Genomic DNA, 10,907 nt, shown 5'->3' with positions numbered 1-10,907 from the left:
TTTTTTTTTTTTTTTTTTTTTTTTTTGGCAGCTGGCCAGTGCAGGGATCCGAACCCTTGATCTTAGTGTTGCATCACTGTGCTCTAACCAACTGAGCTAACCAGCCAGCCACTTTTGCAGTTTCTATGGTACACGTGGGGAGAGGGGGAGCTGAGCAGCAGTTGCATCATATCCCCACCCCTCCCCTGCTGGTACCCAAACACCTTTCTCCATCCAAGAGTCCCTCCCTCCAGCCCTTCCAGCCCTCAGAGATCCACGTAGAGGCTGATCTCCTCCCCAGGTCCACCTTAGTGCCTGAGCCCCGCTCTGGGCACATCTCCACCTGTGAATACTCCTCTGCTTCCCATGCCCTCCCCATGCCAGCCTCCTCTCCACCTCCCACCTCTGGCTCCTTCTCTCCTCTAGGGGTCAGATACTCTGTCAGGCCTCTGAAGAAATGGCCCTGCTGGGGACCTCACCGAGGAGGCCTTTGGATAAATTGCCAGCCCTGGGCAAGTGACTGGGGGCATGCACTGCACTGATACTCGGCCACGCTGGGGACTTCCATTTCTCACCAGTCCCTCAAGAAAAGCTGCTCTTCTGCAAGTCAGGCTCGTGAGAGCTGTAGGTGCAAGAGACCTGAGGAGGGGCTGCTCCGTGGTGGGTGCCTTGCACACACTGTCTCACACACAGGCAGATGATGCTGGTGACTGAGGCTGTGCCCAGCTCTGGCAGCTGCTTGGGAAGGGAGGCCACACCCCCCACCTTCCAAGTTCCCTCGAGACTGGGGTCAAGAGGGGTGGAGGCAATGATATGACTAATAATAATAATTTTTAAAGAGAGCCCAATATCGGCATCCCCTTGTACACTTTTCAAAACATGTACATTTCCATTAACACCCCAGAGAGATTTCCAAGATATTTTTATCCATTATTATTGTTATCAGTCTTCCCCTGCCCCTTGAACAACCAGAAACAGGTTAAGCATCCTGCCCTAGCCCAGTGCATCTCAAACTTGAATGTGTCCATGAATCCCTGGGGATCTTGTTAAAGTGCAGATTCTGATTCAGAAGGTCTGGGGTGGGGCCTGAGGTTGCACATTTCTAACAAGCCTCGGGGTGACACGGATACCACTGGTCCTCAAACCACATTTGAACAGCAAGGCTAAGGTCACACGGCAAGTTTAGGGTGAGACCTGGGACTCTAACCCAGGTGTCCCCCCCCGGATTCTGCCACCAGGGCTCGCTCACCTCACTTTTCACGGGTTGGGGTCTCTTGCCCAGTTTCACCTCCAGGAAGTGCAAGGGGGCGATCATGGCCCCGATGTTACGGATGTCGGCGTATTTCAGCTCCTCCGCGGTCAGAGCCGAGCTGGGGAGTCCACTCAGGGGGCCCAGCCCTGGCAGAGAGCCCGCGGTCACAGAAGGGTCTGGGATCTGCCCAGGCATCATAGCAGGAGGAGCAGCAGGCCAGCCTGGAACGGGCGGGGAAGAGCAGGACAGGCACGGTCAGCTTGAGGGGTGAGAGCAAGCCCAGCATCTCCCCAGGACCGTCCCTCCTTTTACCAATGTTCCCCCCAAATCCCTTCCACACCCACGTGCTCTTCCTGCCCTTAAGTTCTTCCTGTTACAGAGAAAAACTTGATTGATAAATTTGCACCGAGGTCATCCTCGGCACTACCAGGAGCGTTTGCCTTTTTTTTTTTAAGGCAACACTTAACCCAATCATAGTTGACATCTATTCAGCATTTGCTATGTGCCAGTCACCCTGGTAATCCTTCCAGCAGCCTCACTAGACTGGATCAAAGACTATTACACAGAGAAAGAAGCCTAGGGTTAGAAAGATGACTTGCTCAAGGCGGTACACAGTTAAAACTGGTGGAGCTGGGATTTCAGAGATAACATACTTCCTCAGAAGAGAATGAATTACAATGGTGGGATCTCAAGCACCTTCGCACCCGTTTAGGAGAAAGCTATTTTTGGTCTGGCATGGTGCCTCCCTCAAATCACACATCCTATTCTGCATACTTGTTAAATCTAACTTAAAGGTGTGTGTGTGTGTGTGTGTGTGTGTGTGTGTGTGTTATGCATGAGGAAGAGATTGAGGCAAAGGAGATGAATTAATTAGCATGTGCCTTCCCAGGGGAACCCAGTACCAGAAAACTCCTCCATAGCCTTCACTCTCAGAGCAAACACGTATTCCAGCTCTGCCAGACCCAAAAGGTGTACAAGGGTAAACAGATACAGGCATGAAAGAAGGATATAAATGAGACAGGTCAACACCAAGGCAATTCTTATTTCTTCCTTCCCTTCACTGGGGAAAGCTCAGGGGTAAGAAATGGTCATTTCAAAGCACCGATGGCAGGGAAGAAAGCTTGTCTGCCAATAAAGCCAGACTCATCTAGTCCCTCAAAGGGCTCTGACCCATCCATCCTTCCAATTATTGACCTACTATGAGCCAGCAGACACTGGGAATATGGAGCACAGGATTAGCTTCTAAGCAACCTTGTAAGTAGCACTTCAGTACAAAACCACTGCTGGACTCCGGTCCTGTAAAGAAAATAATTCCCCTTTTGCCCCACCTTTCTGCATAGGGCCATGAAATGAAAACCACCATTGTCTTAGAAACCCTGAGGGAAAATCTTCAGCTTATCCTTCCATCTTTACCTGTCTGTTCCCATGGGCAGGGATCTATTTGGTGAGACAGAAGAGATCTGATGTTCATCGGACCATGTTTCTCTATATGGCCACACTGTTCTTGGGCTGCCTCCTACAGGAGTGACCCTGGAGGGTGACCCACAACCAACTGCCCCCTTTCAGGGTCTCAGGTCTGGATTTCAAGAGGGGCATAAGAATCCCATTTTGGCCATGAGTGCGAGCCACATCCCCCACCACTATTTCATTTTCAAAAGTGAAATCTGGTTCCCCATCCAAGTCCTGTGTCTGTATCACAATAGGCTCTGCACTCCAAGGAGAAAAACACGTGAGTAATTTGCACCCTCAAGCCACAAAGACGCCCACTGGACATCACTTTGTTCAAAGAGAGGTGCATGTGAACAGTGGACCGGCCACTTCCTGTTCAGCACATCTGCTGCATCTGTACACAGAGCCACCTGCACCCAGCTCCCCACCTTGCACCCAAGTGTGTATCTGGTGCCGCCAGGCTCTTTCACCTGTGCTCCTGCTACTCCACCTCCTACATCTGGTCCCCTCAGCCCCTCCTTCCCACCCCACATCCTGTCTCTCCTTCCTTAGCACCCACTGTCCCCTGGACCATCTCAGAAAAGGATCTGAGACTCATTCACATGGAGTTATAGTCCTAGAGCTGGAGGAGGCCCTGTGCTCATCTAAACCACATCCTCATTTTGCACATGAGGAAACTGAAGCTCAGAGAGGTTAAATGACTTTCCCCAGGTCACACAGGTAGAGGGACAGAGCCAGAGCTAGACTTCTGGTCCCTGGATTTTACAACCAATGCTTTCCTACCCTGCCCTTTTTCTTTCCCCTCCAGGGGTCCAAGAGGTGTTGATGCCTTTAGCAGAAGGAATGACCTTCTAATGATGGGCATACAGAAACGAGCCACAGTAGAGAATCATTCTCTTGCACAGAGACCCCTCTACTCTGCGTCCCACAGAGATCCATGTACAGAGAGTTCCCTGAATAACCCTAGAACCCCATGGCAGCTTGAGTGGGAGCCCAGACATAGAAAGAAACAGCCCCTGAGATCCCTCACATGTGGATGCTCAGTGTGCTGTGACCCTCCCTCACCCTGAGCTGGACTGAGTCCAGGCTCAGCAAGAGAGCCACCCCTGCACCCTTGGGAGCTGGGCCTGCAGTGCAGAAAGGGCTGTAGGCTTCCATACCAGGAGGCTGCTCCAGGGCACCATGGATGAGCCGCACCCTCTGCCCTTCTCTAAGGAGAACAGGAGAGGGGCCAGTACAAGGATCCATTCCTGTGTGAAAAAAGTGTGCCTGGGCCCAACCATGTGGCCACTTGGCAAGTGGAGGGGTGACTCCAGGTGGCAAGCAGCAGTGGTGGCTGGCAGTCATCTGGGTGACACCAGTGGCTAGCATCATTTCTGGCACAGAAAGGGTAATCAATAAATACTTGTTGAAGTAATAAACAAATGAACAAACGATAACGAATTCATAGCAGAGCAAACCTCAGTGAGTGGGGTAAGGATCTGCTTCTGGAAGCTTAGATGATCATTATCAGACCATAATTCCACCTCCAGGCTATTCATCCCACAGTAGACCCCAAGAAAAACACTCCAGCGGCTTCTGTATGTTTCCCTGCCTAAGCCATTTCTGGGAGATGGAAGCCAGACCCCCTCTGTTCTGGGAATGATAGGCTCTTCTCGCAGCTTCTGCTTACTTTCATACAGATGGTACAAATGAGACACTAACAAGTGAGCTCCAAATATAATGAATTTTCTGCTACTGTGGAACCCCCTGGAGGGGTAGCCACCCCCTGGGAGCAGTGGCCCTATAAATTCTTGCCATTCCTGCTCCCCTGTGAATCTACCCCAGTGACAAGACTCACCCAGGGGACCAGGCACCAGGCTTTGTTTGTAGAAGCAAAACTCCCCCTCTTCTTTTCTCCCGCAAAGAAACCCCTAACTGCTCAGATACAAACCACAAAGTCCTTAACACATGCCATTCCTACGAGACAACCACAACAGCTGACATTCACCAGCGAGAAGTCATCCTAAATGTCTCTGGGGTGGGGGGCAGAGGGTGCAGGAGATGAGCAGCTGCCTCTCATAACTGGATCCTCACTCACTGGAAAGAGCTGGCTGATGATCTGGGGCTGAAAGGCAACTCCAGTGTTTTGAAAAATAAACAATTTGATGTGATTTAGGGATCTATTAAAAAAGGGGGGGGGGGAGATGAAGGGGGTGGTAGCAAGACACCAATAACAGCCAGGAGGAACTTACCCACTTCAAGGAAGACACAGGAAAGATCACAAGAGGTGAAATCATCTCCCAGACTGGTTGTTCCATACGGAAACAATTTAGTAGGAAAAGGAGAACTACACACTAAAAGCTTTAGTAGAAAGAACAGAGTTTTTTCCCTTCAGGACCCACGAGGTCTGAAAGGCAGATAAACACCCTTCATGTCTCCATTAGTAACTGAGATGGATAAATAAAGAGCAAGTGCTATACGTTGGCAGAACACCAAATTGGGAAACGGGGCTCCTGCCTCAAAATACAGGCCTAGAATCCAAAAAGACTTTGGCAATTTGGGACACTGACCAGGAATAAGTTGGAAACTAGCCAATGAAGAAAAGCCGGGTAATGCGAAAGTTCAAGACGGGGGCTGACAAGCAAGGCATGAATAAGACAGAAAAGACTCAGAAGGTCACAGTGGACCTATGCTGTTGTCGAGCCTGAGATTATGGGTGATTAGATACACCTCCTTAAAAGCCAGCTTGAAGAAAAACAGAGACCAGATGGAAACAAGGGGAAAGAACTTAAAGAAAAGATCTGGCATCTGTATCTCTGTACTCTGATTTCTTCAGGAACTTGTAGACACACAGTTGGGGTGCCTCATCGAACAAGCAGAAGAAAAACCACAAAACATTTCAAGCCCAGAAAATGTGCCCTATTGGGAGATATTAACATGAAGAGTCATTTAAGCCAAAAGAAAATGTAGATGTAACTTATTAAGCTTTTTTCCTCTTATTTTCTATGTTCTATATGTGAATCAATAAGATATCTTAAATCTTTTTTTAATGGGGGTGTTTATGAATAAATAAATCTTTTTTTTTTTTTTCCTTTTTTGTCTTTTTTCGTGACCGGCAACGGATCGCAACCCTCAGTGTCGTGTCCGCACCGGACCAGGACCGGCAACGGGATCACAACCCTCGGTGCTGCGCCCGCACCTCGCTCAGCCAGTGAGCGGCCGGTCTGTATGTGGGATCCGAACCCTCGGTGGGAGCGCTGCCGCGCTCCCAAGCGGCGCACTGCAGCAGTGCGCCACCAAGCCAGCCCAATAAATCTTTTTTTAATTAAATCTTTTTTTAATGGGAATGTTTATGAATAAATAACAGTCTTGCTTTGGTGGGGCAAACTTGTAAACAAGCTATTCTTATTAGAAAGTGCCCAATAATCAGCACCTTAATCCAGAATGGCAAAGACAAGTTAAGAGAAATTTAGGATCTGCATCATGAACTTTCTGTCCATAGAAACAAAGGCTTAAGGGAGACTGTATAACCCCTGGGCTTCTTTGAAAAGGTTAGTTCCTCTCTAGGCAAGCAGCTGGCCAGGGCTGGCATTAGAAACCAGCAATAACGTGCATGTGGGTGCAGACAGCTTAAAGCTCAAGGCGTGGTGTGAACAGAAAGTGGAGGTGAGTAACAGTAGGTAAAGGGGTGAGGGAGTATACAGGGGCAAGCCCTAGGTGCAATAGGGGATTAGAAGTCAAGGGCAGGGGGCCGGCCCGGTGGCGCACTGGATAGTGCACCGCTTGGGAAGCATGGCGGCGCTCCCGCCCGAGGGTTCGGATCCCACATACGGACCGGTTCCCACTCACTGGCTGAGCGAGGCACGGGGGCAGCACCGAGGGTTGCAGTCCCGTTGCCGGTCCCCGGTCCGGTACGGGGGCAACACTGAGGGTTGCGATCCATTGCCGGACACAGAAAAAGACAAAAAGACAAAAAAAAAAAAAAAGTCAAGGGCAGGGGGCTGAGCCTGTGGCACACTTGGGAGAGTGCAGCGCTGGGAGCGCAGTAGCACTCCCGCCGCAGGTTCAGATACTATATAGGGATGACCGCTGGTGCACTCACTGGCTGAGCACGGTGCAGCCGGTCTCAAAAAGGACAAAAAAAAAAAAGAAGTCAAGGGCAGGGAGCCGGCAACTGAGAATCAGCAAGAGGAGCAGGCCCCTTAGGACTGAGACTCGTGATAGCTTGAGCACAGTACAAACTATCGTGAATTTTGGAGAATGAAACACCAAACCTCTTCTTGGAACTAAGGAGTCATCTGGGTTCATCTCTCTGAATGATGAATCTGAATGAAGTTGGTCAACCAGCTTCCAAATACAAAGAGATCCAGAAGATGAGGAGTGAAAGGATGGAGAATGCTCCAAAATAGAAAATAAGGGCAAGTATTGTTGGGTGGGAGGGGGGAGAGGGAAGAGGGAGGGTGATGGGCCTGGTGATGGGCCACAATAATCAACCACATTGTATATCGACACAATAAAATTTTTTAAAAAAGAAAGAAAGAAAGACAATAAACGGAACTGCTTGACGGGAAAAAAAAAAAAGAAAAAAGAAAAGAAGGGCAAGTGGCAAAAGACCCTCTTTAGATGGCTGTCCCAAGCTCTGCAGACAGGAGAGTGAGGTGAGCTAAAAGTGGAAGATTTGGAGCCAGATCATCTGAGTCTGAGTCCCAAGCTCTGTCCTTTTCTAGCTGTGTGACCTTGAGCAAGTTCCCTAACCCCTCTGCGCCTCATTTTCCTCAGCTATAAAGTGAGAAAGAATAATAACGTTATTTGCCTGTAAAGCTGCTGAGAGGATTAAATTAGTTAATACTTGGAAAGTACCTGGAACAGCGCCTGCACATAGTGAATATGAAGTCAGCGTAGCCACGAGGGCCTTCCCTCCTGCAGGGGCACTAGTGCTAAATGACCCCTTGGGGTCCTTCTGGACTGTTCCCATCTAACAGTGGTCTCCCTTTCCTACAGTTATGATGAGGATTCTCCTCAGAGGATTCTCTGCTCTCCCAACTTTCCAGCTCTGAATCCCAAGGGGGTAGGGACATTCTGCATCCTGATAACAACTGCAGAATAGAAACAAAGGATGCCAGGTCAGGGCTGGGTACAAAGGTACAGGAATGAGGCCTGGCACCTGCCCTTTGCCTTGGCTTCTTCTAAGGTGTCCTCCACCCTGCAGACCAGAACACAGCTGCATGGATCACTGGCAACAAGGCACCGCCAACAGGCTGGGTTTCCAGAAGCAGAGGGCCAGCATCTCTGCATCCTTCAATCTACTCCATACCTATGCTGCTTGGAAGGGGTCACTCCTCAGGTTGTCATAAAGACAGTGAGGGGTAGCTGGGGTCAGGAGAAGCCAATGCACACTGGCAGCCATGATCCCTGAATAGCCACCCCAGCCACAGAAGAATCTGGAAACTTCTCCAAGGTGATTCCTGCATAAACACAGCTTTGTCCTCTGCCTAATGTAGGTGCTCAATAAATACGCATGGAGTCATTTCTGCCAGGAATCCTTATCCTGGCCAATGAAAAGAGTCTGGGGAGGTACTGCCACTGGGCAAGTATTCTATCCTGTCTTTCTGCTTCACCCTGGCTCTGTTCCTTGGTGGCAGGAGTTAATAACATAACACGTAACACACACACACACACACACACACACACACACTGTGTGATAACTACGTTGGTCCTTTTTTAAAAATTGCCATTGGCCAGCCTAATGCTTTCGAAATAGAGCTCCACAACTGAATCCCATGGGCTGCAGCAAGAAAATAGACTAAAACAAAACCAAGAATGGTGGGCTTTAGCCGGGCCTCCCACAGCCAGCAGTAAGTGTATAGAAACACAGGCTGAAAATTCCAAGCCTGGTTGCTAAGGCATTTGTCTCTGCTGAGTTTAGAGAGGCCAAACCACACACACACACAAAAGTGCATACACACATAAGCACACACACACATACACACAGGCACACGGAGCTTGGCAGCCCCTAAGTTCCAGAGCTGGTAACACAAGCCACGGAACCGACTGCCAAGACAAGCAACAGAACGAGCCAGGCCCAGTTTCATTGGCCACCATACGGTGCATATGGCCCGGGACGCAGCCAAAACAGTGTTCTCACCCTCCTCAAAGGCATAGGAGACCCTCTGTTTTCAAACACACCTCCATAGAGCCTTAATTAAAGGAAAATGGAAAAATAATGTGCCTGCTGCTCTCTCCCTGCCTATGTAGGTATGTGCACACACATACCCACACACACTCACTCTATTTTTCTCTTTCTCCCATTTCGGTTTCAAACATAATTCACTCACATAGAAAAAAAAGCAAACTGCATCCTGCAGCAGAAAACCAGAAAAGAATGTAGCTTGCCCTCAGCCCTGGCTCTGATTGCTCAAGTTGAGCTGGGGCCGAATGAATGCAGAGCAGGCCAGCTTAGAGTCTGTGTTGGCCCCTTCCTTTCCAGAGTGGAGCTGGAAACGGAGACATTTGAGAGACAGCCCATTGCAACACCAATATCCCCACGACAAACAAGGTCCAGAGAGCCTAACCCTGCCAAGGATTCTGCAGGTTGGAAAAGATGCCCACACATCCTGCAAACAGGTGGGAGAGACAATAACAGATTCAGGGACACAGGATGAGGACTGTTTCCTGGTGGCTGCAAAAACTAGGCTGTGGATGACTGGGGAGACTCCTATCTAAACCCTTTCTAGGGGACATTGTCACTACTTATTAGTACACCTCCATGGACGTGGCTGGACCCAACCTAGGAGAAAAGCCAGAGGCCACCACACCCATGCCTTACTGCAGCCCTTCACATCACACAGCACCCGGCTCTTCAGGAAGATTCTGGAGCTGCCTGCAGCTCTGAACCAAAGCCAAATAGAAGGGGAACAGAAGAGTCTTTGAGAAATCCATCCTCTCTGTTTTGAATAAGGCAAGACCTCAACCACCCAGAAGCATGAGAACAGATCTTGCTTCTCTTCCCTGGTCCTCAGGTTTATATAAAACCAGAGCCATGCTCACACCTGATACCTGGTTAAACTCTCCCCTAGAAACCTGCAAAGGAAGATAAGCCATCCATCCAAGCTGCAGCCAGATTTGCTGGAAAGACGGAAGCAATGGGAGGTATTTTTAAAACCCTCAGGGAAGGGAGATTGGGGCGGGGGTAATATGTGGAGACCGTTTCTAGCAAAGAGGGCAAGCAGGTACCCACACATGGTTCAAAGCTTCACAGTTTCTGATGTTCCTCAAACTAAGACCCTGGGGAGAATTGACCAAAATTTAAACCTGGGTAATAAACACACCCACACAGTCTGCAACCCTTTCTGAGACACAGACCTGAGCACATCTGCCCTGAGCACATGTGGTCAGGCCACAGCCCCATGCCCTGGATGCCACTAGGGAAGGTAGCACACTGGGCAAGGGTCAGGCCATCCTGCAACTGCAGCTGACCCCAGGGGTCAGTTGATTTCTCCTTCCACCAGCCTCTCCACCACTAGCCCTGGGTATGGCCCATCCATCCCTGCAAAAGAGCCAAGGCCTCCCCAGCTTCTCGCTCTTCCTACTGATCCAGGCAGGAGAGAGCCGTCTAAACTGGGCTGGGCAGAGGAGAGGCTGGTTACCTGGACAAGCCGGCTTGCTTCTTTATGTAACCTGGCATGGGAGACGGGGAAGCCTAAAGGAACCCGGGCCACCTGTAGGTCCCCTGCTACTCCAGAACCCCTGAGCAATGGCCCTGAGAGAAGCCCTCTTCACTGGGTTAAAACCCCGAACCCTTCTCAATACCCTCCTCCGGGTCCGGATCCTCCCGGAGCTGCGCTTCCTCCCTGCGAGGGAGGCGGCGGAGGCAGCACTTGCCGGCAGGTCCCTGTCATCCCTCCACTGCCACCACCACCACCCCACACCTCCCCGGCCTTTCACCCTCCCTCTCTCCACCCCACGGCCCGTCTCCCGAGGCACTTTTCTCCCCACTCACCCCGGCTTCCCCGCCGCCGGAGGAGAGCACCTCCCTGCAGACTGACAGGGGAGGAGAGCGCGGGTGGGAGAAGGAGCGAGCGCCCCGGCGGCACGCGGAGCGGATGGAGCCTGCCGTCCCGGGGCGAGAACCAAAGGCGAGCCACCGGCTCCCGGGCGCCTCACGGGAGAAGCCGGGCTGCGGCGCCCCCCGCCGGCCGAGCTCGGGGTCCCGGGCACTGCGGGAGCCTCCCCGCGGGGCGCGGGT

The 10,907-nt window shown here is 50.8% G+C and overlaps 1 protein-coding gene across 1 annotated transcript in view; it reads right to left on the bottom strand.

Moving 5' to 3' along the window:
* The window catches only part of JDP2 (Jun dimerization protein 2), a 29,519-nt gene extending 28,086 nt beyond the window's left edge, over positions 1-1,433 (bottom strand). The window contains exon 1 of the mRNA XM_008567065.1: positions 1,229-1,433. Within this exon, the coding sequence (XP_008565287.1) occupies positions 1,229-1,429 (201 nt within the window). The 5' untranslated portion in view covers positions 1,430-1,433. The remainder of the gene's footprint in view (positions 1-1,228) is intronic.
* Between the last annotated feature and the right edge of the window lie 9,474 nt (positions 1,434-10,907).

Source organism: Galeopterus variegatus, unplaced genomic scaffold (assembly GCF_000696425.1).
Source record: "Galeopterus variegatus unplaced genomic scaffold, G_variegatus-3.0.2 Scaffold290, whole genome shotgun sequence".
NCBI classification, from domain to species: Eukaryota; Metazoa; Chordata; class Mammalia; order Dermoptera; family Cynocephalidae; genus Galeopterus; species Galeopterus variegatus.
The sequence above is the reverse complement of the archived record's forward strand: the minus strand, read 5'-3'. Positions and strand labels throughout refer to the sequence as shown.